The following is a 27,355-nucleotide window of genomic DNA, read 5'->3' as shown; positions in this document are numbered from 1 at the left end:
ACGAAGAACCAAGGACTTGCAGGCTCCTGGAATGTACTTTACAGAAGGGGAAACGGGTTTGCGAGAAGGGGAATCAAGGCTCTAGATTGAAGTTCGAGTTGCCTGTCACCGTCCAATGGGAGAAGTCAGGTTGGCTGTTGGAAGGGCGAGGTCACAGATAATGTGAGCTTGACCTAGGGCAGTGGCCGACAGAGGAAAGGAGGGATTTGAGAGGCACTGGGAGGGGGAGGAAGGATTAGTAGGAAGCGATGACTGGCTGAATATCAAAGTGGGGGTGGGGACATGGAAGTTTCTGACTTCTACGACTGACTACGCGGGGTCCCACGCGCCCAGAGAAGTGAGGACGACTCAGCAGCCCTCCCCTGAGGGACGCTGGACCACAATTCGCTGTAACGTGAGCCAAGCTCCGGCAGAAGGACGGCCAGGGACCGATCACAGGAGTCAGCTCCAGGGCTTAGGAGAGCCCGCGAGAGCTTCGCCCTCCTTAGGCTGAGGTCACCAGCTGGCCTCCCGGAGGAAGTGTAATTTGAGCAGAGCTTCCAAGGTCACGCGGAGACGCCTGAAGGCCTTTGATGAAAGAACTACTTCGGGGTTTGAAGGGCTGGCGTCCTTCTGGAACACCACTGCCCAAGAAAGAAGGCGGGGCGGGGCGGGGAGGGGCGGGACCCGGGGCCGCGGCCGGGCGTCCACTCGGAAACCTTCGGCCGAGGCTCGGCCACCCCTCCCCAACTCCGGCCTCAGCCTCGAGCCTAGGGCCGATCCGGAAACAGCCGAGCGGATCCGGAAACAGCCGAGAGGACCCGGAAGCGGTGAGCGCCGTCACCAGGGAGTGCGGGAACCCGCCGTTTGTGTTGAGGCGATGGCGGCAGCTGCGCCGGCGGCCGCGGGCGAGGATGGCCGGCGGCGGCAACCGGGGGCCGGTACGTGAGGACGCGTCCATGCACGCGAGGGGCCGCGAGGCCGGAGGCGGGGCCGAGCTCAGCGTCGGTGGGTGGGGGGTGGTGGGGGGAGCCTGGAGAAAGGGGCGGGACCACACCTCCGGGAAAAAGGCGGGGGGCGTGGTCTAGCGATTCAAGGGGGAGGGCCAGTGGCAGGTTAGAGGTGGGGCCAAGTGTGGGAGGGGAGGAGCCAGGTGGCGAGGGGCGGGGCCACTGGAAGGGAGGGGTCGTGTCGGAGGAAAGAGGGGATTGGGTGAACCGAGGGAGGAAGAGGCGGGACTCTAGGCAACATGAGGCAGAACTAGGTGAGGAGGCGGGGAAGGGGCGGGGCCAGGTGAGCGGGGCGGGGCTAGGTAAAGGTGCTGGGACCTTGGCTGCGGTACCAAGTGGCAGAACTTGAGTTTCTGATGCCCTGGGAATATTGGGAATCCGAGAGTGATGAGAAAAGAGGCTGATCCCTGCCCTCCACAGCGCTGGACTCCCAGCCCCCGGAGGGGGCAAAAGTTGAGGCCGAGTCAGGGGAACTTGAACGGCTTCGGGCAGAGCTGGCAGGAGCCCTGGCAGAAATGGAAACCATGAAGGCTGTGGCCGAGGTGAGCGAGAGCACGAAGGCCGAGGCTGTGGCTGCAGTACAGCGGCAGTGCCAAGAGGAGGTGGCCTCGCTGCAGGCCATCCTGAAAGGTGAGGCAGACACTTCTCCCAGACTCCCTCAGCCCCATAAGGGGGAGTGCATGACAAGAAAGGGGTCAGGGGGCATAACTTACACCTGTGGGGTAGGTTAGCAGGGCTGCCTAGCACCGGGGAGGCCCAGGGGTTCAGAGGAGGACACACCCTTTTCTAAGTTGCACAGAGGCACGGCCTGGGTTAGCAGCAGCTCTGTCAGTTCCAGCTCAGTTTAGCTCCGAGCTGCTACCTGTTCCCTGGCTCCATGTCATTTCTTGTCCCTCACGGATGACTAATCAACCCTGAAAGTGAGCATCTTCTCAGTTCCCTGAGAACTCGTTTCAGCCTCTGGCCTTCAGACTCAGCCCTGGGCCTAGTCTCTGTAAGTCTCATCATCTGGTTTCTTTTCTTCCCTGAGCACCCCTACATCCTCACACCATCTCCCCTATCCCACACACACAGGCACTGACTTCCCTCCCTCACAGCCTCTGTACTTGGGATGCATCAGCTCCCCTTGCCCCAGATCCCCCAGCCTCTTTTCCTCTTTCACCTTTCTCCTCTTATCAGAGGCCAGAGCCTCTGCAATAGCTTCCAGTCGTGTCCCACCCCTCTGCTTCCACTGCCACTGCCGTAGCAAAGCTCTCCTCAACTCCCCAGGACTGTTGTCCGAGCCTTCTTACAAGCCTCCCTCTATAATCTGGCCTTGACATTGACTTCCAGGGTAAACTTCCTACAGGTCCCATCCCACCATGTCATTTCCCTTTCTAACACCTGCTCCTGGCTCCAGACTTCTCTGAGGCCACATTTCCCACATTTCAGGCTTCCAGATAACGTCTGTGCAATGTAATTGTCTCCTTGTTTGACTTATCCTGATATCTACTTAATATTTGTTCTTTAAACAGATGCACTTTTAAAAAAACTTACGTACATTTATTTTAAAGGGAACTTCCTGTCCCTATAAGAAACTGTGTCCTAAATAATAATAATAGTAATAATAACTAACATTTATTGAGTGCCAGGCACTGAACTAAATGCTTTATGAGTATTTAATCTTCATAACAATTTCTACGAGTTAGGAACTATTATTCCTCTCCATTTTACAGAGGAAGCTCTGAGGCCCAGAGAGGTTAGATAACTTGCCTAAGGTCATAGAAAGGAGAAGATTTGAACCCAGGCAGTCTGGCAACAGAACCTTTACTTCTAATGTTAGTATATGTTAAAGTAGATAGTTATGCAAATGAAAAATGACCATGTTCTACTCAACATCCCTTTACCTCACACTGACCAGTAGGATAAATCCCAAACTCCTTGGCGTGACATTCAAGGCCTTGGCAACCATTCAAGGCCACCCTCTCCACCCTTCCCAGCATCTCCTCCTGCATCTTCACTCGTTTTTCCAGTGTGCCTACCATGCCCCAGCCACACCATCCACTTTCCCACCTGTGAGCCTTTGCTCCTGTTACTTAATTAATGTGTCCTTTCCCTCCTTCATCACTTGCTGGTATTTCTCCTGGCCAGGCAGGCAGCATGAGGGACTCCTTCCTCTGGGATTTGCAAGCCCAGAAGTGGTCCTCTCACAAGCTCTTCTCACACTGCTTCGTAATTCATTCCACGGCTGTGTCCTCATTGGACTGTGGGCTCATGGTGTCAGGGTTTGTGTTTGATTAATTTCTCTATTTCCAGAGCCCAGCTCCGAGTCTGGTACAGAGTGAATATTTGTGACTCTTATCTAATAATCTAATGTTGATTGTTATTGGTGTGTATTAATAGCGGAAGATAGCCTATTGTTAGCATTTATTATGTACCAGGAAGAGGGCTGAACCCCTTCCAGATATCGTGTCATTTGATCCTGTAACAAGTCAGTGGAATAATCATTAGCCGAGGACATCATGCAGAGAGGCTAACTGGTTGCCCGGGACCAGCCCACAAAGCTCACTGTCGTCACTGGCTGTGGTAAATTGCCTTGCAGCCGGCGGCAGTGACAGAGAGTCTCGTGCTCGCAGCCGGTAGGGCCATTGCACTGACCCTCCCTCTCCTCTGCCTCTTCCTGCCCCGCCAGACTCCATCAGCAGCTATGAAGCCCAGATCACGTCTCTGAAGCAGGAGCGGCAGCAGCAGCAGCAGGACTGTGAGGAGAAGGAGCGGGAACTGGGGCACCTAAAGCAGCTGCTGTCCCGGGCTCATCCCCTGGACTCCTTGGAGAAGCAGATGGAAAAGGTTGGGGTTGGGATAGCTTACCCCTCACCCCCGGGGACTTGGAAAGATGTTGAGGCCGCCAAAGGTGACCGTGGGGCAGAGGGATTGTCGGTGTCCCACTGCCACATCACTGGTAGCAAGGCACCCAGGAATAATTCTAGGTATAGCACATACTGGCCCTGTACTCAGCACGGTCCTGGCTTGCCACTTGCTAGTGGGATGGCCAGGTACATTTACCTCCAAAATTAAGAAAAGTTGGGACTTCCCTGGCAGTCCAGTGGTTAAGGATTACGTGCTTCCACTGCAGGGGGCACAGGTGTAACCCTGGTCGGGGAGCTAAGATCCCGCATGCCATGCAGCGTGGCCAAAAAAAAAAAAACCCCAAACAGAACAAAATTAAGACATGTAGGGAGGAGGGAGCTAACATTTAAGGATACCTCTCATGCACTAGGCATGGTGATACCTGCTTGACAGACTCAGTCTCCCCAGTCTTTCCCCTGAAAGACAGGTGCATTAGATCCATTTAACAGATGAGTAAGGTGAGGCTCAGAGAAGTTTAGTAATTCTCCCCAGGTGATGCATATAAAAAGGAGCAGATCTGGGATTTTAAAGATCTAGACAGTCCAGTTCTAAAGCTCTGTTCTCATCTCTGTGGTACATCGCCTCTTTTATTCTTGTCATGAACAATTGTGGGAAGCACATTTTACCAAACATCTTTCAGAGCAAGTTCACATCTTCGCTCATTTGATCCTCACAGCTGCCCTGTGAGGGAGGTACTTAACCTCACATTATGTGTGAGGAAACTGAGGCTCAGGGAGATGGAGTAAATCACCTGGTTAGAAGGACAAAGATCAAAACAGGAGCCCGAGAAAGGAAGGCTCCCAACCCACAGTTTGCCAGCAGAGGCTGCTACTTACTTGCATCCAGAGTGTTCCTCAGGGAGCAGCTGCACTGGGTGGGGAAGGAGAGGGCTCTGCTAAATTAAAGCCACCTGGTACGGCGGAAGGAGCCACAGGCCCAGCGTCAGGAAGTTCTAGTCCAGGCCCTGCGTCCAGCCATCATCCATCCACTACGTGGGCACCTGAAGAGCATGTACTTCAGGGCTTCAGATGCGATCAGAGGTATTTTGTTTGGACCACATAGGCTTACCCTACCTGTTGCCACTGTGCACGTAAGAGATTTGGAGGTTAAACTGAACTTGTCTGAGACGGGTTTTTGTGTGATTCAGGAGGTAGAAATGGCATGAATTGGAAGAGGATGAATGCCTGGCAGATTTCTGCCTTGTACAGCTGGATAGATAGCAGGTCATTCTCGCCAACCTGGAGCTTATGGAAGGAGAAATGGCACCATAAGTTGATTTAGATTTGGCTGTACTAGGACAGAGGAGCCTGTGCAACATCCAAGTGGAGGTATCCAGAGGCTGTTGGCTCTGCAAGTTCAACAGGATCCCAAACCTGAAAAGAGACCAAAAAGAAGTGGTCAGCGATATGGTGGTGATGGGAGTGTGGGAAGATATTTTGGTTAGGACAAAGTTTGAAAATCCAAATCAGTAGTGGCTTAAAAAAGATAGAAGTTGGGAATTCCCTGGCTGTCCAGTGGTTTGGACTCGGCACTTTCACTGCCACGGGCCTGGGTTGGGGAACTAAGATCCCGCAAGCCGTGCTGTGCGGCCAAAAAAACCCAACAAACAAAAGATAGAAGTTTATTTTTCTTAGAGTCCAGAGGTAGATATTCCAGGACTGATGTGGCAGCTCAACGAGTCATTAGGAATTCAGGCTCCTCCTATGTTGCTGTTTTGCCACACATAGCTTACTGCCTCATGGTCCAAGATGACTGCTTGAACACCAGCCATCACCTCCACATTCCAGCCAGCAAGAAGGACGAGGAGGAGTAAAGAAAAGCACACCTTCTCCCTTTGAGGAGTTGTCCTGGAAGTTGCACCTGACACATCTGCCTGCATCTCATAGCTGGAACTTAGTCATACGGCCATGCTTAGTTATAGGGAAGCTGAGAAATGTAGATGGTATTCTAGAATTTAGGTCATGAGCCCAACTGAAAATGTGAGGTTCTATGATAAAAAAGGACACATGATGTTGGGGAAGAAAACTATGTCACTCTACAAGTGGGCAGCTGGAAGGTAGTTGTAACTTTGGCTCTGTACCATGTGACCTGGGGCAAGTCATGTAAGCTCTCAGAGCCTCTGTGTTCCTCTCTCTAAAATGGGGCTGAACAGCGCCTTCTTGGGAGGATTAGAAGAGCTGATATGCTTGGAGGGAAAGCTCTGAACAGTCCTGAGGGTCCTGCAGTCAGGAGAGGGGACTGTCACCGCCCAATCTCCCTTCCTTAGGCCCACGAGGACTCAGAGAAGCTGCGGGAGATCGTGCTGCCCATGGAGCAGGAGATTGAGGAGCTGAAGGCGAAGCTGCTGAGGGCAGAGGAGCTGATCCAAGAGATCCAGGTGAGGGGGTGGCCGGGGGTGCTGAGGGAGGAAGGGGCGCCGCAGGACCCTGGCCTCCCAGCCTCTTCCCTGCCCCCTCTCCCTAGAGACGTCCCCGGCATCCCCCTTCTCTGCACGGCTCCACGGAATTGCTCCTATCCCGGGACCCATCTCCGCCACTGGAGCCTCTCGAGGAGCTGAGTGGAGATGGCGGCCCGGCAGCCGAGGCCTTCGCCCACAACTGTGACGACAGCGCCTCCATCTCCTCCTTCTCCCTCGGCGGTGGGGCCAGCGGTAGTGCCTCCCTGCCCCGCAGCCGCCAGGCCCTGAGCCCCGAGCAGGAGGAGACAGCCTCTCTGGTGTCCACAGGCACCCTGGTCCCTGAGGGCATCTACCTGCCCCCTCCTGGTTACCAGCTCGTCCCAGACAACCAGTGGGAGCAGCTGCAGATGGAGGTGAGTGGAGCGGCCGGGTGGGCTGCCGACACGCACACATCCATCGCTCCCTTCAAGTACTTACTGAGCACCTACTATGTCCAGGCCCTGAGCTAGAGCTGGGGGTCCCGCAGTGAAGAACACTCCCGCCCTCTTGGAGCTTCCTCTAGTGAGGGAGCCAGGCCCACACATGCACTTGGGCACATGAGGAAGACAGTGTCACAGGGTGAAGACGCCCAGAACAAAACTCAGTAGGCTCATGGGGGAGAGACTGGCAGTACAGGAGACCATCCCGGCTAGAAAAAGAGGTGCTTTTTGATGATCAGGAACCAGAGGAACTGCAGGTTCCAAGGCCCAGAGGACAGACAGACCATGGTGTGTCTGAGGAGCAGGAAGGCTGCCGAGAAGGGGAAGAACGATGAGGTCAGAAAGGCAGCCAGGGGTCACAGGAGGTCGGCCTCAGCCTTGGGCCGGCCGAGGCGTCTGCATTTTAGATGAGGAGCTGCGGGAAGTCTGGGTTTAAGGCGGGGAGAGCCTGCTCTGCTTTAGGCTTTTACCAGGTCTCTGGGGCCACTGGGTGGGAATGGACTGCAGTTGGGGGAGGGGCAACAGGAGGATCAGGGTGACCTGTTGGGAGGGCGAAGGTAGCGACTGGGACCAGGAAGTGGTGGCAGAGGTGGAGAGAAGTGGGTGGATTTGGAATCCACTTGGGAGGCCTCCGAGCAGGGCTTGCTGGTGGGTCGGACCTGGGGAGCGGAGGACAGAGAAGAGGCAGCATCCATTTCTGGGCTTCTGGCTTGAACGACTGGGCAGATGGTGGCGCCGCCCACCGAGGCGCGGGAGGCAGGGCGGGAGAGGCAGCGTGAGGAGGCAAGGCCTCCCCTTGGCGGTCAAGGCTGAGGCCGGGGTCTGTGGCAGGGGCGGCAGCTGCAGAAGGACCTGGAGAGCATCAGCCGGGAGCGGGACGAACTGCAAGAGGGCCTGAGACAGAGCAACGAGGATTGCGCCAAGCAGGTGGGTTCAGCCTCTGCTGCAGCCGCGCAGGGCCCCCGCTCCCTGCCTGCTCCTGGCCCAGCCTCACCCTCACCCCGCTTCCACCCGCAGATGCAGGTGCTCCTGGCCCAGGTCCAGAACTCGGAGCAGCTGCTGCGGACGCTGCAAGGGACCGTGAGCCAGGCCCAGGAGCGGGTTCAGCTGCAGATGGTAAGGGGCGGGCGGGAGAGGAGTGGGACGGGAGTTGGCTGAGGGGGCCCCGTGGAAGGTTGAGGCACCTGTCCTGCCCACCCCACCCCCCCACCCCCACCAGCCGCTCTGGCTTTGCCCTGAAGTTGGTGCCAGGTGGGTAAAAGGGTTTCAAGGGCACCCAGTACTGTATTCAGACAGAGCCCACCAGGCACTCGTTCTGTGATCTCAAGCTAATCCCACAAGCCCAGAGCCTCCGCCTTGCCGCCTTGAAATTGAGATAATGGGTCCTAAGTGTGCAGAGTTGTGAGGATTAAAAGCAGGGATTGCAAAATCGGATACTTCCCAAGATGAGACGGGAGAAGCAGATGATTGAACTGGACCAGGTGTGAGGCAGGATCTAGCAGCAGGGCAAACTGAGACCCTGTGAAGTGGGCTCGTGCCCCTCGACTCCGCTGGCCGTGGCACGTAGGAGTGCAGGCTCGATGCTGCCCGGTGGTTTCACTTGTCAAGAGAAGCCAGAGATCTGGATATTCTTGTGTAATCTCCCAGTTTTTAAAGTTGCACTTGTTTAAGGTTCAAAAACACCTGTAAGGACCAAATAAAATACCCAGTGTGGCCTGTGGCTGCCACAGTGTGACCTCCAAGTCATCAAGGAGGGTATAGAAAGAGCTTGGGGGACTTCCCTGGCAGTCCAGTGGTTAAGACTCCACGCTTCCACTGCAGGGGCCCTGGGTCCGATCCCTGGTGGGGAACTAAGATCCCACAAGCCGCGTGGTGCGGCCAAAAAAAAAGAAAAGAGCCTTGGGAGCCAAAGACGCTTATTAAAGGGTGTTTCTTCCTTTCTCAGCCAAGAAGGAGGGCGTGGGCTTCCTGGCTCTCCTTCCAGTGTCTGGGAGGAGCGCTCAAGCTTTGGCCTCACAGGAGACTGGAGACCCCCTGTCCCCTCATCACCTCATCCTAACTGTCCGTCCCCAGGCAGAGCTGGCCACCTCCCACAAGTGCCTGAGCCATGAGGTAAAGCGACTGACTGAGGAAAACCAAGGGCTCCGGGCTGAGCAGCCGCCATCTTCCGCCCCCCGGGGCCTGGAGCAGGATGAGGGCCAGGAGGAGTCGCTGCCCAGCGCGCTGCCGGTAAGCGGGGTGCAGGCCCTTCCTCTCCACGCGCAGCAGAGCATTGGCCTGGGGCCGCGGGACTCGGGGACGGACCCAGGCTGCCGTGTGTTCGCTGCATCACCGTGGCCAGCTCACTCGACTTTTCTAAGACTCGGGTTCCTCCTCTGCAAAATGGGACCACACCCCCTCCCAGTGTCGGCACAGAGAGCAAACGCATTAACAGAGCGCTTGACGCAAAGGAAGCGGTACTTTAGCGTGTTATTTTTAAGTGACACGAGAGCCACAGAATTGAATTCATTGTAGTGTTTGGTTCATAACAAGCTGTCATCGTTGATCTGTACGTGGCCTCTGCTGGTTGAATTTATTAAAACTATGAACATCAGCCGGAACCCCTGCCCACCTTGAGAACTGCGAATGACATCGCCTTACGTGTGCCTCCCTGCCCCGCCCCATGTGCCTCGGCTCTGTTTCTGCCATCCTGAGCTTTCTCTCTCCCTTGCCCTTCTTTGGCATCATTTTTATTACGTCTACACGTCTGCCTAAACCGTGGAGCGCTACGTTTAGCTGTTTTTGAGCATTACAAGGGCTCAGAATCTTGCTCTGGGTCATCTGGGACTTGCGCTCGGCACGCCGGGGTGTTGCTGCGGGAAGAGGTCCGCTGCCAGCCCAGGGTATTTGTGCGCTCTCCGCGTGATGGGTGTCTGGGTGGTTTCCCCTGTCTATGTTTTCTTCCTTCCTCCCTTCCTTTCCCCTCCTCACAGTCCGCCTCCAGCCGGTGGCCCCCAAGGCCTCTGCCCCCGGCCCCGCACCCAGCCAGTGACTTGCATCCTTCCAGGAGCTGCAGCAGCTGGTGCGCCGCACGCAGCAGGAGGCGCGGGCCCAGCAGCAGGCCCAGGAGCACAAGGCCGAGCGGCTGCGGATTGAGATTGTGACCCTGCGGGAGGCGCTGGAAGAGGAGACGGCGGCGAGGGCCAGCCTGGAGGGGCAGCTGAGGGTGCAGCGGGAGGAGACAGGTGAGGGAGGCGGAGGCCGGCCACCCCATCCTCGCTCCCCGGGAGGCTGACTCCCCGCCCCCACAGGGTTGGGGACGACTGGGCAGCGCGAGGGGAGAGAGGACACAGTGAGAGAATGATAAGCCTTGACCGCTCTCTCTTTCCTTTCTGCACAGAGGTGTTAGAGGGTGAGTATGGGCTGGAGGCTGTCCCCGGCCAGGCGGGGCGGGGAAGGAGAGAGGCTGTGGGCCTGACGTCTTGGCCCTGCCTGACTTCCCAGCCTCCCTGTGCAGCCTGAGGATGGAGATGGAGCGGGTCCAGCAGGAGCAGAGCAAGGTGAGGCAGGACCCGGGACGGGCCAGGCCGGGGTGTGGGGGAGGGTGGGAGCGTGGAGGAGACCCTCACCGGCCCCTGCTGCCCTTTTTGTCTCCCTCAGGCCAGGCAGCAGGAAGTCCTGAGGCAGCCACCAGGCTCGGGCCGCACAGAAGAGGTCAGGATCAGGGGCGGTATTGAAGGGGTTACCCCATCCAGACATCCTGTTTCTTCAGCCCAGGGCCCCAGCTCTATGTCCTGTGCCCCTAGGCCCAGCTCACAGACCTCCTCTCAGAACAGAGAGCAAAAGTGCTCCGGCTGCAGGCTGAGCTGGAGACCAGTGAGCAGGTGCAGAGGGATTTCGTACGACTGTCCCAGGCCCTGCAGGTAGGGCGTGTCCCCTCCCCACTGGCATGACCCCAGGTGCCTTGTCCTAGGTCTTGCAAGGACAGCCCCCCAGTTAGAGGAGTCCTCTTCCTCCTCTGGGGCTGGTATGGTCCTTTCCTCTGAGCTATTGCTCAAAAACATTGACGATCTCACGCATCCATCTTCATCGGTCCCTCAGAGCCCTTGGCCCAGGGCCAGGCTTGAGGACATGCTACGTGCTCATCACGTCAGTGCCCCCTGCCTGTACCCACCCTTCCTCAGGCTGCTCTCTTAGGACCCTTTCTTCCCGGAAACCCAGTTTCACTGTTGGTTGGAGGTGGAGCCCCAGGGTACACTGATCCTGAGCCCTTGCCCCTTGGGAGCCTGGCCAGTGGGTGGAGGCTGCATTTTCCCACCAAGGGCCCTCTGCCTCCCGCGCCGGCCCCCGCAGGTGCGCCTGGAACGCGTCCGCCAGGCAGAGAGTCTGGAGCAAGTGCGAAGCATCATGGACGAGGCGCCCCTCAGGGACGTCAGGGACATCAAGGACACCTGAGGGGCCAGTACCCGCCCACCCATGGGGGAGACTGCCTTTCTCCACTCCTGAACCGTGAGGCTTTGGGAGTCTCAGGATGGAGTCTTCACCTGCCCCAAGCCTGGGGTTGCGGTGACGGGGGCTACCGCTGCTCTGTCCCTCCAGTGCCTCCTCCCGGGGAGGCTGGGCCTTCTGCTTCCAAAGATGACAGTTGGGTGAGGGTCCCAACCCCCTCTGGGAACCGAAGGGGCAGGCTTAGCCCTGCGGCTTTCTGGCTGCCATGCTGCCTCCAGGGTTCCAACCCTCCTGCCCCAAACCCCAACCAGACTAACAGCCGTGCCTGTTACCTCCCCACCCCTTCCTCGAGCCCCAGCTGCGCTGTGAGTGGCGGCTGGGAGCCTTGGGTCGTGTCCCCGGTCCCTCCACACACGCCCTGGGACAGGCGGCTGCTTCCTGGACTGCATGACACTAAAATGCTTGTCCCCAGGGGCCTGGACCAGGCCCCAAGATGTGCTCGGAGACAAGGCCAGATTTTTCTGTCATTTATTTTCAATAAATAAGCAGCTCAGCTCCATCGGTCGCCTTGTCCCTGCAAGCCCCACGGGGTCAGGGAGGGGAGGTTTTACAAGGGCAGAAGGGAGGATGGGTTGCTGAGGGGGGAGGAGACGTGACGGGGACACTGTGTTTATAAACAAGAACGTCGGGGGTCGGGGGGGAGTGAGGGATGTGGGGGTGGAGCTGTGCTACAGCTCTGGCTGAAGATGCATCTCTATCAGGGTTGGGGAGGGAGGGCAAAGGGACTGGTTACTTCCTTCTTTCATCTTCTGGATCTGGAAGGAAACAGGGAAGGATGAGACCAGTGGCAGGGTGGGACACCTCCTAGCTCCCTGTCCCTGTCCCCCAGCACACTTACCTGGAGGGGCCCCCAGCCACCCCCCGCTCACCTGTGTCCCCAGCCCCCACTCCTCCCAGCCACTGCAGCCCCAGCGGCAGACAGCTCAGCGCCCAGCCAGCGCGACGCAGCGCAGCCCAGCAGACAGGGGTGCCCGGGGGCGGGCCCCGCTGGCCCCGCAGAGTCAGGGCGGCAGCCCATCCCCGCTTGGAAGCGCGGCAGAGGTGGCAGCGGCGGCAGCGGCTCCAGGTGGAGCTGCAAGGGCACGTGACCTCGGTGCCACCTGAGGGGGAGAGGGGGCAGGCGGGGGGCACAGCAGCTGGGGCGAGGGCAAGAAGGGGGCGTGATACCTGTGACACGGTTCAAAGAGATGGAGGAGGGGAACGGGTTATCCTGTGGCCAGAGAGGACAGAGAGACCGCCGTTATCGAGGGAGGGAGGCGGGCGCAGGGGGCCAAGAGGGCTGAGGAGGTTGAGGGGGCACCAAGGAGACCGTGTCTGCATCCGGGGGGGCTCCGTGGAGCCAGGAATGGGGGAAGGGCCAGATGCGCCCCTGGGGGCAGGAACTCACCTACTTGAAAAGGAAAGGGGGCAGGCGCCTTCGCAGCGCGGAGGGAGGGGCTGTGCCCGGGCCCAGGGGCTGACAGGGCGCCAGGCGGGGAGGGCAGGCTCTCACCCTCCAGGTAGTTCCGAGCAACGAACTTGAGGATTTCGTCGAGCCCGATGACTGGTAATGAGATCTTGAGGACCATGAGCCAATGGGCCAGGTCCAGGGCCTGCAGCTTGAAGATCATCTGGGAGGAGGCGGGAAGGGGGGTGAGAAGGAACGGGAGGAGCCACCCCTGCGCCAGCCTGACCCCAGCCTCCTCCCGCTGGCAGGCCTCTGAGGCCCCCTGTGGGTGGGGGCCAGGTGGGAACGTGGCTCACCGGCAGAGGGTCCACGTAGAGGATGAGGAAGTGGAGGGACATGGAGAGGCCGATGGAGCCCACGAGCCATATGTTCACCCAGGGCGGCATCCGCACGAGGGACTGGTTCTCAGACAGGCTGCACGGGCGTGGCCGGGGGGAGCCGGTGGGGAGGCCCAGGGAGAGAGACGTGGTGAGCACGGGGAGGGTGGCCTCCAGACGGCGGCAGGGGGAGGGTGTGCGGGCCCCACCTGTTGAGAGCATTGCACATCTCGATGGTAACCAGCACAGACAAGGCCATGGTCATGGGCTCAGGGGCCTCGAAGACCTCACAATCCACCCCCTCAAAGTCGAGGTTGTGCTCCGCGCACTTCATGAAGTGAGTCTGCAGGGGGAGAGGGGAGAAGCTGGGGTCCCACAGAAGCCTCCACGCCACCCTCCTGCTCCCCTCGCCTCTTCCGTCCTGCCCTACCAGCTGGCTGTAGGTGACGTGAGGCCCGTCCTCGGCATACATGAACCACCAGGCCGCTGCTCCCACGGTGGCTGCACCCACGTAGGCTGTGGTGGAGAGGAGACGGGAGTTGGGGGACCAGGGCTGAGGAGACGGGAGGAGTCGAGAAGCTCTCATAGCCATGAACGGCTGTTGGAGGAAGAGGGCCCACCAGGGTGGCTGCTGTGGGGAAGCTTATGTCCCAGAGAGGGCCTCAGTCCCGAGGGCTGGGAAGGAGTGTGGGATCCCAACCTGCTCACCCCCAATTGCCATGTAGCGGAAGAAGAGCCAGCCACTGATGAGGGGCTCCTTGGGGCTCCGGGGGGGCCGGTCCATGATGTCCAGGTCTGGGGGGTTGAAGCCCAGGGCTGTGGCCGGGAGCCCGTCGGTCACCAGGTTCACCCACAGCAACTGCACAGGGATCAGGGCCTCAGGCAGCCCCAGGGCGGCTGTCAGGAAGATGCTGCCAGGAGGAGGCAGTCACACGTCTGTCCTGCCTCCCAGGCCCGTGGTCAACCCCCACCAGCCCCGGGTTCCTCCTGGGTGCCCTTCCCGGCTGCTCACCAGACCACCTCGCCCACGTTGGAGGAGATGAGGTAGCGGATGAACTGCTTCATGTTGTTGTAGATGGCGCGGCCCTCCTCCACGGCCGCCACGATGGTGGAGAAGTTGTCGTCGGCCAGCACCATCTCAGAGGCCGTCTTGGCCACGGCAGTGCCGGACCCCATGGCGATGCCGATCTCCGCCTTCTTCAGGGCAGGGGCGTCATTGACGCCGTCACCTGTCTGCGCGGAGAGAGAGAAGGTGGGAGCCGGCCCCTTCCTCGTACCCTCCTTGAGACGCGTCCATTAGGGCCTGAATCCCTCCCCTCTGTGCATCTCACCGGGGGCCCCGCTCAGCCCTGTCCTCCCTGGGTCCGAAACTCCTGAAGACGGTCATCTCAACAGACGCCAAGCACACCGCCCCGTGCCAGACCCACACGTGCCCCCGTCTTCTCACCATCGCCGTGATCTCATCGAAGGACTGCAGATACTCCACGATCTTCGACTTGTGGGAGGGCTCCACGCGGGCGAAGCAGCAGGCGCGTCTGCAGGCCTCCCGCTGCTCCGTCAGGGGCAGGTCATCGAACTCCCGGCCCGTGTAGGCGCGGTCGGCCACATCCTCGTTCTCCCCAAAGATGCCAATTCGTCGGCAGATGGCAATGGCTGTGCCCTTGTTGTCCCCGGTAATCATGATCACTCGGATGCCAGCATCTCCGCACAGCTGGATAGACCCCATGACCTCCTTGCGGGGTGGGTCCAGCATGCCCACCACGCCAACGAATGTCAGGTCCGTCTGGAGAGACAGAGCAGAGAGCAACAGCATCAGGGGGGAGCTTGGGCGGACCTGCGGGGAGAGCTGTCCCTGGGCCTGATGTTCAAACCTCAGTGGGGCCTCGCAGCTCAGGGACGGGAAACGTTCACCTGTGTGCCTGCAGGCCTGGCAGTGCCAGGCCCGTCATAGGTGGCAGATCGTGTCTTTCACAGAAAGAACTCAAGCTGGAAGTGAGAGAGGCGGTTTCTGCGTGCAACGGGGCTGCTCACTTGCTCTGCAACTTTGAGCAAATCCGTGTTACCTGCCAGGCCACGCTCTTCCCTCTATAAAGTGGAGGGGACTTTGGTGCTATTCAGAGAGTAGGTCCACTACGAGATGCTGGTGCCAGGATGCAGGTTGATGCACCTCCGAAGAAAACCTTGCTGTGGAAATACGTCAGCTGAACCCGAGTGTGCTTGGCGGCCTGGCTGGCTTCTGTGCTGGAGCAAGCGCCTCCTCTCATCTCAGATGGAGCCACAGACCACACACCAAGTAGCCCTGGACTGGATGTTTCCTAAAGTTCTTTCAAACTCTAACGTCCTATGATTCTAGGTCCCGTGATGAAGTAGGAAGTGACAAGAGCAGCGGAAGGGGTGAGGCGGGTGACTCTGGGACAATGGGAGACTTCCGTCTGCTCACCTCATATTCTATGAACCTGGTAGAGTCATCCAGGACCATGTCCTCTCGCTTTGGGGGGGTGTCCCGGGTGGCCAGGGCCAGGCAGCGCAGGGTGTCCCGGCCAGTGCCCCATTCCTTGATCACTGACAGAATCCTCTCTTTCACCGGCCCTGACATGGGCACCCGGGTGGTGCCGACTCGCACGTAGTTACAGCGTTCGATGACCCCCTCAGGGGCACCCTAGGAGAACAGAATGGTATTCAGAGACTACTGTTCTTTCCGGTGCACAGTGACAGGGGGCAGGGAAAAGAGAGGGGCTCAGGATCAGGAAGAAGAGGGGCCGAAGCACACTCAGATTCCTGACCTTGACAAACATCTTGTTGCCCACAGCAGCCCGGGATTTTGCTGGAGAGCAATAGACAGACATGGACTTTCTGTCCCGGGAGAACTCCAGGGTGAATTCCTTCTTCATTAGCTGGCGGATCACCTGGGAGGGAGGAGACAGGGAGGGAGAGGCCAGACATGAGACAGGTGGGGGAAAAATGATTCTGTGCTAAAAAGGAAGAGTCCCAGATCCTTTAAAATACAGTCAAAAAGGATCTGGAGGTCAGAGCAGACCCCAAGCTGAGACTGAAATAAAGCTAAGTCTGCTACCTACAGCAGAAATGGAGAGAATTCCAAGGCTAGTGCTGCCACTGTCTTACTGTGTCCAGTTTAAAGCAGAATAGAAACAGGACAGTGTAGTGTGGCACTGTCCGATAGCACCTTCCGTGATGATGGGAATGTTTAGTAATCTGGATGGTCCAATGTGGTGCAACTGAACAATGGCCACTGAGCCCGGGAAATGTGGGAAGAACTGAGTTTTTACTTTTGCTTAATAATTTAAACGTAAATACAATCACATGTGTGCATCTGCACACGTGTGTTGCTAGACGATGGAGAGCTGGTGCCGGGCCCGCAGTACTACACCCTCCATAAAAGTGAAGGTGCCAAGTGCACTCGGGATGTTTCTCCACAAGACAAAAATAAAAACAATAAATAAAATTAAAAATATGTTGATGTTTATATTATCATTTGTAAATTTTTAAAATGAATCCTTTATTGATAGATATTTAGGTTGTCTTCACTATATTGTCATATTAAATAAAGCAGCAATGAGCATCTTGCCTATCCAAAAATAAAATAAAATAAAATAAAATAAAAACAGAATGAGCAGTGTGGGGAATATAATATGACACCCAGAGGAATTCAGTAAAGACATTCAGTAAATATAAATAGCAAGAACTTAGAGCGGTAGTCATAGATTTGGGCTTGTTCATCTGGACACAGGAGGCATATGCAGTAATCCTATTTCCCAAATTCTAAGTCAGGTCTTGAGATCTGATAAAAACAAGCGTGTTTCTAGAGATAATGGGTAATAGTGGAAATTGGGGCTGTTCCAGAATGGGCACTTGTGGTTTCTGTGTCCAGCTCCATCCCTCTCAACTAGGACAGGAAAAGTGATCTTAAGTTCATCCAGGGATGCTGCAGCCGGGCACCAGAAAGAGCAGTGTGAGTGCACGGCTAGTGGGTCCTACCCCAAGTCAGCCTTTCCAAGGAAAGCTGTGGAGAGACCGTCTGCCTGTACCGGCTGGGTCCTGGCATGGGGCACAAGGCCCTGCCCAGCCTGCCCCGGGTGAGGGGCGCCTGTCTCCTGAGGTTCCTTAGGTCCTGGCCTGTACAGCGTGGGATGGAGAAGGACCGTGGGAGGGAGCGCCCAGACTCACCGAGTTGCAGGCGTTGGCCCTCTCCACCTTTGAGAGGTTTCTCACTTCAGTGCTGAATACATTCATCTTCTCCACTAGGGTGGTGAGTGCCGTCTCGGTGGCCTCGCCCACCTTCTCATAAACACCTTTGGCCTGAGAGGGCAAAGGAGGAAGAGGAAGTAGGTGCCCTGGGCTCCCGGCCCCTTGCTCCCCTCTATCATGCCCACCTTCCACCAAGAACAGGAACGGAGTAAGCCACTCTCTTCCCTCTACCCCCAGGAGAGGGCTTGGTACAAGGGACCCCCTGCCCCTGACCCTTTCCGTGTGGCCTGTCGAGGAGGCCTGGACTCTGAGCCAGCTGGAGGGGGAAGGAGGGGCTGCTTCAGGAGCGGAGAGGTTACCTCATTGAAGTCCAAGGAGGAGTCATTGCAGAGGGCACAAATGGTGGCCAGTTCCACCAGCCCATCATACTGCCCTGTCCGGACTGGCTTATCATTCTTCAAGCTGGCGGCCGGGTGGGGAGGAAGGAAGGGAAAGAGACAGGTAGAGAAGATAGGGGATGAGATGCAGAGAGAGCACGGGGAAAGCAGCGAGGAGACGGCAACCAACTTGGAGATCAGGTGGGAGAGAGAATGAGGTCAGGGAAGAGAGAAACAGGAAGACAAAACTAGAGGGAGGCCCCAGGGAGAGAGGAGGGGTGTGTGTGTGTGTGTGTGTGTGTGTGTGTGTGTGTGTGTGTGTGTGTGTGTGTGTGTGTGTGTGTGTTGGGGAGGGGCACGAAGAACTGGGAAGACAACTCTGGGGGGACTTACACCTCTCCCTCTGGAGCATAAGTGGAGCCAGTGATAGAGAACTCGTTCAGAAGGCAGATGTCCCCCTCCACCTTGTCGATGATGAACATCTGCAGAGGAGAAGGATGTGAATACAGATGTGTAACTCTCCCTGTCCCCGCAGGCAGTCTGCAACCCAGGGGAGGCCCGTACCCCGAGCATCCCTCTGCCCGGCCACCCACACAGATGCACCCCACTTCCCACCATCATCCCCCTACTCGTCCTTCCCTTTTCCTCCCTGCATCCTCCCCTGAGCCACCACCCCCTTGCAAATCATTCCTGATGTTCTATGTTTGTGGCCTTAAAACAAAAGTTACTGCAAGTTATGCTGGAGGTTCCTCCAGATCAGTTAGTAAAATAAGACGTGCATCACAAGGTGTGGTGGGGACCATGGCGACCAGTCCACCTGTCAGCACGTGGCCCACCTCTAGCTCCAGCCTCTTGTGGCCAGATCTTCCAGTTTTGCAGGAAGAACTAGAAATTCAGGTTATTTTCCTGTGAAATCTCTTGACTTTTCACATGTGGGCAATGAATTCATTTTTATGAAACGTGACAGGAGCCCAGTGGTCTGGCTTTGAAGCCTATGCTTTGGAGGGATGTGGATCACGCAGTGCAGAGGGGAGCAGCCCACCCTGAGCCAGAGCACACGAGGAAGGGATGGGGCTTCAGACAGGTTCCAAGACAAAATGGCTCTGTGGCCAGGTAAGCCTAGGAAACTCTGGGTTAAACAGAGTACAATCCACCCTCTCTCCGTCAGCCTTCTCCGAGGCTTTCAAATGCCAACAGGCACGTGATACAGCCTTTCTCGGCCTAGGCTGACCACACAGCCCCTGATTCCTAGGAGAGCAATTTCTATTTCATGAACATGCTACTCCAGAGAACTCTGTTTTGGGGCAGGGGTTCTTTGCCTGGGGTCCATGGATGACCCCCCGGACCAAAGCATCTGTGAACTTTGATGGCAAGACAAAAATTACATGTTGTATTTTCTCTCTGACATTTAGCATTTCCTTCTAATTATGAATGTTGGGCAATGGACCATATTATACTCGCAAAACCTGTGACTTGGCCACCAATAGAATCACAAATGCTCTCCTGTCACGTTGCATTGTTGCAGGGCTCTGAAAATAGCATTTACGCCCATCACTCCTTCAGTGTGAAGGCAATTATGAGACCCACTGCTGGACTTGCTACTAAATACGTTAATAAAGAAGGCGCTGTGTTACCAAATCACAGATCCGTTTTGAAAATATTTTGATTGTTGTATTTCAGTCATTGGTTTCCTCTGTAATCCAATGTATTTTATTTCTTTTTTTGGCCACACTGCTCAGCTTGCGGGATCTTAGTTCCCTGACCAGGGATGGAACCCAGGCTCGTGGCAGTGAAAGCACCAAGTCCTAACCACTGGACCACCAGGGAATTCCCAATCTGCTGTATTTTAAAAACAGAATCCTGTGTGTTTTATTTTATACTTTGAAAATATTAAATGTAGAGGTCCAGACTGCCAAAGGGTCCAAGGCACAGAAAAGATCGAGGGCCCTGGTTTAGGAAATGCTGTTTGGGACGCGTGCGGCCCAGCTCCCCCAGCCCCATCACGGATGGCCACTCTGCAGCACAGTCTGGTGCACAGGCAGGCGCTCTAGGGCCAGACAGACTTGGGTGTGAAACTCAATTCTGCTCCTTATTGGCTGTGCACTGAATCGCCCAGAACCTCAGTTTCCTCCTCTGGAAAACTGAGTAAACAGGACCTTCTGCTGACAGGGCTGCTCTCGTGGATGAGAGAGAACACAGGGCCGCGTCTGGTACACGGACGGAGGCTGCAGGGAGCTGCCTGCCCAGGACAGGGGAGCTTCTCTGCTCCCTCTCACAGCTGACAGGACAGCCCTCTCTGTGCCCTCTGAGCATTGCTTTCTCAGGCCAAAATGAGAAGCTGCCCGTGATGAAGGGGTAACCTCATCTTTGGAGGGCTCATTGCACCTCCCATCTGAGTGGGCATTGCCACCCTTCCCTGACCTTGCAGACAGACATCTGGTTGGTGGTGAGGGTGCCCGTCTTGTCGGAACAGATGACAGAGGTGCAGCCCAGAGTCTCCACGGAGGGCAAGCTCCTCACGATGGCGTTCTTCTTTGCCATCCGGCGGGTGCCCAAGGCCAGGCAGGTGGTGATAACTGCAGGGAGACCTGTGGCAAGGAGGAGGAGGGGTGAGGGAATGGCACTGGGGGCAGGAGGGAGACCTAGCGGGGTAGGCCGAAGAGAGGCCCCCAAAGATATTGGGTCCCAGTCCCTAGAACTCATAAATGTGACCTTCTTTGGAAGAAGGGTCTTTGCAGAGGAGATGAGCCAATGGGAGGAGAAAGGGAGGTTGCCCTACCTTCTGGGATGGCAGCCACGGCCAGGGCCACGGCAATCTTAAAGTAGTAGATGGCACCACGGATCCAGGAGCCCCCATGGACGGGGTCATTGAAGTGGCCGATGTTGATGAGCCACACGGCCACGCAGATGAGGGAGATGACCTTGGAGAGCTGCTCCCCAAACTCGTCCAGCTTCTGCTGCAGAGGAGTCTTGTCTTGCTCTGTGGCGGCCATTTGGTCACGGATCTTCCCAATCTCAGTGCTCACACCAGTTGTGGCCACGATGCCGATGGCCTTGCCGGCTGCAATGTTGGTGCCCTGGGAGGGGGACGAAGAGGCAGGGAGTCCGGTGATGCCCCTCGTGCCACATCCCCCCAGCTGTGGGCCTCCTCTCTGCCCATGCCACCACATCTCTCCCAGACCAGGGTCCCCGGCTTGAGCGCACAACAGCTGGCCCTGGAAGCCTCACCGAGAAAAGCATGTTCTTCTTATCCTGGTTGACAGCTCGGGGGTCGGGGACAGGTTCTGTGTGCTTGATGACAGAGACAGACTCGCCTGTGGAGAAGGAGCAGAGGGGTTTTCAGAGGACATCATGTCCTTCTCCCATACTTCCCGCCCCCAAGTCTCTCCCTGCTCGGTGGGATGGGGCCTGGTAAGGACCAAACAACAATCCTGGAGGAAGTCTGGACTCTGGAAGAAGCCTCTGGAGGCAGATGGGAAACCCACTGCACTTAGAGTGAAAAGGCTTTGACCCCAATCCCAGCCTGACCACTCACAGGCAGCATGGCTTTGGATCACTTAACCTCAGTTTGCTCTTCTGTAAAATGGGGACAATGATGTGTACACTTCAGCGCGAGGTCTTGGTGAAAGTCAAACAAGCTGATGTATGTGGAAGTGCGCTGTCACCTGGAGAGCACATTCCTGGGAGGGAGAGGCCCCCACTCTTGGGACCTTGCCTCCCTCACCCGAATGACAAGAGCTCAGGCAGTCACCAGTCATCACGGGGCCCGTCCAATCTGCCTCCTTGGAGCATGGAGCATGCTCGCTGGCTCTCCACCCTCCCTCTCCCGGGGCAGAAACAGAAGCAGCTGTGGTTTTAAGTGTATCTGAACCCTGCATCTTATCCTAGAATCTCTGCTTCCTCACTTGGGGGCTTTTGAGGAGACAGGATAGTTCTATGGGTGAGCGTGTCCGTATGTCCATGTGGAAGGGACGGGCTGACGGCCATCTGGAAATGGGGACGAATGTCCCACCGTCTCCTGTGACCCTGCGTGTTCCAGGCTTAGGCAGCGCGCAGAGCTGAGCAGGGCCGATGTTGCTGCCACTACAGGCCCAGGAGGGGGCCCTACTGCTAGGGGTCCCCGTTCATCCCTGTCTGTCCACACAGCTCTTCCCTGATCAAATCCTCATCCCTGCGCCCCCATGATGCACCCCCCTGCCCCAGCCTGCACACCTGTCAGGATGGACTGGTCGACCCGGAGGGTGGTGGACTTGATGGTGAGGATGCGGATGTCTGCAGGGACTTTGTCCCCCACTGTGGAAAGACGAGAGGAGAGGGGAGTCTGTTGAGAAGCAAGTTTTCTTCCTTCCTAAGAAAAACCCAGTCTTTGATGACCTCACCTCATCCTTTAGGTCTCAGGGAGGTCACCCGGGCTGTGCTTCTAAGGCCCCAGCAAGCATCTCCCTGTAAAACTCACGCCAATGCCCCCCACCCCAAATGTTTTTCTCCCTCCCAGGCTGGCGAGGGGAGGGCTAGGCACACAGTATGTGCTCAATAAATGTACCCTGAATGACACAGGGAAAGTCGGCGACAATCCCGTCATCTAACGAGAAACTAAAACTGAGGATGGGAGACAGCAAAACAGAGAGGGAAACACGAGGGGAAGAGGTGAGGAGGGACAGGTGAGTAAAGAAGTGGAGAAAATAGGGTGAGTCAGACAGACACATATTTACAGACGAGAACCAAGTGGAACAGCCGGAGAAGGCAGAGAGAACCAGGAGGAAATACGGCAACTGAGAAAATCAATGTCAACCCCGACAAAAGGTGGAGAGAGAAGCAGGAGAGGGAAGTGTGAGAAGGAAAGGCGCAGGAGGAGAGGGAGGAGTGGTGCAGGCAGAGAGCGCAGGCCCGGCAGGGGATGGGACACACATCAGAAGCCTGCCGGGGCCCTGGTCTGAGCATTTGAGGAAGGCAGGAAGCCAAGGCGGCGGCGAGTGAGCTGGGGAGATGCGTAGGAGAGAAGGGGAGTCTGCAGGAAACAAGGCACTGGGGGGTGGGGGGCAGGGGAAGCCATCCATACACAGCAGAGAGCTGAGAAAAAGGGGGTGGGGTGGGGGTGGGCAAGGGATGTGCACAGAAGGAGGGGGTCCGCACAGGAAACCGCCTTGGGGACACAGCGGATGCCCCACCAGACTTAGAGACTTCTGAGGAAGCTAACCACCGCCCAGCCTCATCCCACCTGGTCCCAAGGATGGTCCTGGGGATGGGGTTTGACTGCGTTCCTTTCCCAGTCCCCAAGGTTCCTCCTCCAAGGCCAGAGGAAGCTGATGGAGGAGGGAGGAGGTCAGCAATGGAGTTGGGCGGGACACCAGTCACCCAAGCTGAAGTGATATTTATAGACATTCATGGCACTGACTCCAAACTGTCACTGTGGCAGGACGGCCCAGTGATGGGGCACCGGGGTCTTCAGCCCGCCCACCTTCCCTCTCGCCCAGCTTCCCAGGGTGGTGACTTGGGTGTCTGGTGGAAGGAAGTAGGCCTAGAAAGACACATCTCCCTATGCCAGGGGCCTGGAGACATGGAAAGGCCTGAGCAGGGCAAATATAAAAACCGCTGAAGGGGGCAGAATCCCAGTAATCTTAGCCTCCTGGCCCCCACCCCTCCCTGGTCAGGCATTAAGTGTCCCTCACCAGAGAGGCGGGGCCCTCCTTGAGCTCCCCTCCTCCCAGTCCCGTGCTCTCTGCTGGGGCCTGAGTTTCCCTTACATGGTCGGGGGCTTGAGCCTCCGGCCCCCCTCCTCCCTTCTACCCTCGCTCCTTCCCCTTTGAGAGGCCTCAAGGGCACTGAGAGGTCAAGATTTAAAGCTGATCAAGCTTGGGGGTGGGTGGAAGGAGAGGGAAGCCAGGCCTCAGGAGGGGGGTGGAGACAGGGCCATTGGCAGGGACTGGGTTCCACCTGTCGCTGCAAGTGCTGGGTGAGAGGAGGGGGAGCAGGGGTCTGCCTGCAGCTTCAGGACTGGCTGTTCCTGCTGAGACTCTGATGCAGAGGGGGTGCTGTGGCCACAGTGCCCTGGGGTGACCTCCTGAGGAGTCTGGGAAGGAGAAGCAGAGACTCCATCATCCTGGCTACCTCCTGGACACCGGGATCAGGGGTGGACCAGCCCCCGCTCCCCACATACACATCTTCTTGGCCTCGAACCCATCCTGAACCACTTGTCCCCATCACTCACCAGCCACCTCCACGATGTCTCCGGGGACAATGTCCCGAGCCTTGATCCTTTGCACTGCCTTGCGCTCAGCCCGGTAGACCTTCCCCATCTCGGGTTCATATTCCTTCAGAGCCTCGATGGCATTCTCTGCATTCCGCTCCTGGGGGGACAGGGTTGAGGAGAGGAGGGTCAGCAGAGGGAGGAAGGTCGCGGGATGAGAGGGGACTGGTCAGGCAGGATGGGGTGGTGTAGAGACGGAGCAGCAGAGGCCAGAGTCCTGGGGGGAGCAGGGGCATCACAGAGAAGGAGGCAGGTTATGCAGTCCTGGCTCCAGGCCCAGGGGAGCAGACAAAGCCCACATGACGGTTGAGGAAACCATCACCCACAGCTGAGAACAAGTGCAGGGGTTTTGGGAAGACAAGGAAGGAGAATTAAAGAAAATCAGAAAGCAGGGGACAGGAAACACAGTGGGTGGTATAAGGTAAGAGAAAGAAGGATATGAAACTAGCATTTACTGAAATCCTCCTATACGCCAGACACAGGGCTGGGCATTTCACATTCACGTTTTGTTAAATTTCACCACAACTCTAGGGGACAGGATTATAAGCCCTGTTTTATCGATGAGGGAACTGAGACTCAGAGAGATGAAGGAACCTGCCCAGCTTTGTACAATCAGTAAGTGACAGTGGGGACACCAGTCTCCTGCCTCTTTCCAACATTCTATCCCTTTTCTGAACTGTTTGCTAGCAAAAGGACCAGAGAACAAGGCAAGCCCAGGGGAAGTGATGGAGGAGGAGGAGGAGACAGGGAGGGAGGCTGGCCTCGTGTCCAGTGTCAGGATACGAAGGAATGAGGCGGGGTCAAAGCTAACCTGCCAAACCCCCACGATGGCGTTGGCAATGAGGATCAAGAGGATGACAAAGGGTTCAACAAAGGCAGTGATGGTCTCTTCGCCTTCCTCAAACCAGGCCAGCACCTGGGGAACAAGGGAAGGGAGAATCACAGGTAATAAAGCCCCTCAGGTGGGTAAGGAGAGGAACTGGAGGTGAGAACATGTGCAGGAGCAAACGGGGCAGGGCATCACGGGGTCACTGCAGCCCCACATCCCTTGAAGCGTCTACACACTCCATGGCTGGAACTCACACAAGCAGGCCAGCGCTGTTATTCAGCGGGAACAGGCGGGCACAGACATGCACAGCTCGGGGATTAACTGGGAATGCTTTCAGGTTTCCCTGACCAAGTTGTTGGCTTGTAAATGAAGCTCAGGGGACACCCAGGCCAACTACCCCCACAGCCACATCCATCCCATGGGAGCCAAAACTCAATAGGAAAAACCCTGTGGTCCTCACCGGCGCCCAGCCCACCCGCGGCCCTCCCCCACAGCCCGAGGCAGGGAAGCTCCGATTTCATGAGGGAGCAGGAGGAGGGGATAGTGTTACGGGGCCTCCTGTACACACCCCACCCCAGCTGTTGCCACTGCCAGGCAACAGCTACAGGCAAATGTCAAGGAGCAAATCTGAGAAGGCAGAAGTGACGTTCTGCCAGCTCGTACTCAGGGGCCCACGGGGCCTCCACTAAAGAGACCAGGGGACAGGGAGGCTGTTTTGCCTCCAGAGTCTTGTCTTCCAGGAGGACTAAGATGTTAAGGAAGAAACTCCAAAATGCAGGCTGGCCTGCTGGGATGGTGGGTGCGGACGGGAGCTCCAGAGCAGGAGAGGCGGCAGGGCCTTGAGGGGGGGGGTGGGCGGCCGTGCGGCTGTGAGGGGTAAGTGCGGGGTCAGGCCAAGTGGGTGAGGAGCGGGATCCCGGGAATTCCAGCCCTGACGGGGGAGTGGGGAGGTGAAGCCCAGACACAGGCGAAGGGGTCTGGGCATTTGGGCGCCTTTGTTGTCACCCTCGCACGAGCAGCTCTTTCCCGCCTCTAGGAGGGTGTCTCTGCCTCGACCAATCAGCGTCAGGAGGGCGGGGCAGGGGCGCCGGGAGGCCTGGGATTGGTGGAGCAGGGCGTGCGCCCCCAGGGCATGCTGGGAGCAGCGGTGGCCTGGGAACAGCAGCCGCCTCTGAGCCGCGGAGCGCGGCGCTCCGCGGGTAACCCGAGCCCTCGGAGCCCTTGAAGCTCCGGGGGCGGCTTAACTTCGGTGTTTTGGCTGAGAACACCCTTAAAGCTTAAAATAAAACCTGCCTGCGGGGTGTGGGGGAGGACAGAGGAGTACGCACATCAGCGTCACCCCACCTCCCTCAGTGCTGGTCTGTAGAAAAGGATGCTGAGTGCTTGGACTACAGGAGCCGATGATTCGGAGCTGCCCGCGAGCAGACTCTCCAGATCCCCCCAACCCACACCCCCAGGCAGCCCCCAGATGCCCTCCCACACTTACAAAGGAAATGCAGGCGGCCAGGAGAAGGATCCGCACCAGCAGGTCTTCAAACTGCTCTATCACCAGCTCCCACAGGGACTTCCCTGGGGGAAGAGGCAAGGGGAGGGGGCCCCCAGGGTTAAGGTCTAACGGACAAACGGCTGGGACTCCAGGTGCAGGCTGGGGTCCAGCCTGGAGCAGGAAAGGTCTGCGGTGATGGGCAGGCCATTTGGTACTGAGAAAAGGGCTAAGGGAGCTGGTCCGGAGTCCAAAAACAGGCTCCTCAAAGTGGTGGGCAGTTGTTCAAGGACTGGATGCCTCAAGGAGAAAGTGCCTGGCAACTTCTGCCCCCAGCCAGACTCAAACCTTTGGGGAGGAACATTTGCGCCAGGAGTTGGAAGGAGAGGGCAGGGAGAAGGGATTGGGGCACAGAGGGGAGGAGGTGTCATTTGTGAGAGCTCAGGGCTTCCAGTAACTTACCTTCCTCAGCAGGGAGCTCTACCCAGGGAAAAAGAAGAAAAGGACACATTCATTTGGCGTTCAGTCTAATGCCACCCACACCCAGGACTTTGTGGCTAAGGTAAGAGAATCAGGCCACCAAAAGTGCATCTGAGATTCACCAAGGTTATCCCATAAAACTTCCCAGAACTCAGGATACTGGTTTCTCAGTATCCTCCCCTCCCTTGCAGTCATTGGACCATGTCCTGCCTCTTCCCTAAGATACCCTGGAGGGAGAGGCTCCAGTGTGTGTGAGTGTGAGTCTGTCTGTGTGTGTGGTGGGATGCAGAAGGGCACTACCAGCCTTTCTTCCAAGGGACACTTACCATTGTGGCCGTATTTCTCCAGATGCCGCTTAACTTGGTCCGGGGTAAGGCCCGTAGTTTCACTCACCCCAAAATAGGCCAAACATTCTTCTGTGGTCTTGGAGTGTGCAGCCTCCATTGTGCTCCCTTCCTGGGGGCCAGGGGGCCGTGTGTTCCTTCTGGGGGGCTCTCACGCGTCAGAGGCTTTCCTCAGTGTGTCCACCTGCCTGCCTGCCTGGGTTTCTTCCTTTTTCTCTCCTGCCCCCCCCCCCCAGGTTATTCTTCCCTCCACAAAGCTCTGACCCCCGTTCCACTTGCAGCAGCCGGCCACCCCCCCAGCCCCCAGCTGGTCCTTATGAGGGAGTAGGGGGGGCCAGGCTCCCCCCTCCCCCAGATCAGGGATTGGCTGGCTGAGACTCTA

General features: G+C 57.3%; 2 protein-coding genes across 3 annotated transcripts; one reads left to right on the top strand and one right to left on the bottom strand.

Annotated features, from left to right (window-relative positions):
- The first annotated feature begins 200 nt into the window (after positions 1-200).
- On the top strand, positions 201-11,740 carry RABEP2 (rabaptin, RAB GTPase binding effector protein 2). Of its 2 annotated transcripts, XM_057749888.1 has the most exons (14): positions 204-920; positions 1,410-1,619; positions 3,661-3,818; positions 6,145-6,255; positions 6,342-6,689; positions 7,587-7,682; positions 7,773-7,871; positions 8,829-8,984; positions 9,802-9,979; positions 10,135-10,146; positions 10,239-10,294; positions 10,395-10,448; positions 10,541-10,657; positions 11,088-11,740. In XM_057749888.1, the coding sequence occupies exons 1-14, from the start codon at positions 860-862 to the stop codon at positions 11,187-11,189; spliced, it is 1,758 nt and encodes a 585-aa protein (XP_057605871.1). In that variant the 5' UTR covers positions 204-859; the 3' UTR covers positions 11,190-11,740. The 2 variants fall into 2 exon arrangements, with proteins under 2 accessions (XP_057605872.1, XP_057605871.1); XM_057749889.1 differs by lacking the exon at positions 10,541-10,657 and having other exon boundaries at positions 201-920.
- On the bottom strand, positions 11,698-27,248 carry ATP2A1 (ATPase sarcoplasmic/endoplasmic reticulum Ca2+ transporting 1). Its single transcript, XM_057749875.1, has 23 exons — positions 26,956-27,248; positions 26,612-26,629; positions 26,153-26,235; positions 24,649-24,753; positions 23,799-23,937; positions 21,803-21,883; positions 20,819-20,904; positions 20,370-20,667; positions 20,012-20,178; positions 17,984-18,072; positions 17,573-17,675; positions 17,193-17,324; positions 15,791-15,913; positions 15,448-15,666; positions 14,455-14,790; positions 14,020-14,240; positions 13,716-13,918; positions 13,438-13,523; positions 13,217-13,350; positions 12,987-13,104; positions 12,736-12,853; positions 12,411-12,453; positions 11,698-11,998 (listed from the first exon to the last, which is right to left on the bottom strand). Exons 1-22 carry the CDS (start codon positions 27,071-27,073, stop codon positions 12,449-12,451), a joined length of 2,982 nt encoding a protein of 993 aa, XP_057605858.1. The 5' UTR covers positions 27,074-27,248; the 3' UTR covers positions 11,698-11,998; positions 12,411-12,448.
- Positions 27,249-27,355: the final 107 nt, after the last annotated feature.

Source organism: Hippopotamus amphibius, chromosome 9 (assembly GCF_030028045.1).
Source record: "Hippopotamus amphibius kiboko isolate mHipAmp2 chromosome 9, mHipAmp2.hap2, whole genome shotgun sequence".
NCBI lineage: Eukaryota > Metazoa > Chordata > Mammalia > Artiodactyla > Hippopotamidae > Hippopotamus > Hippopotamus amphibius.
Note: the sequence above shows the minus strand (reverse complement) of the source record. Positions and strands in the feature narration are given on the sequence as shown.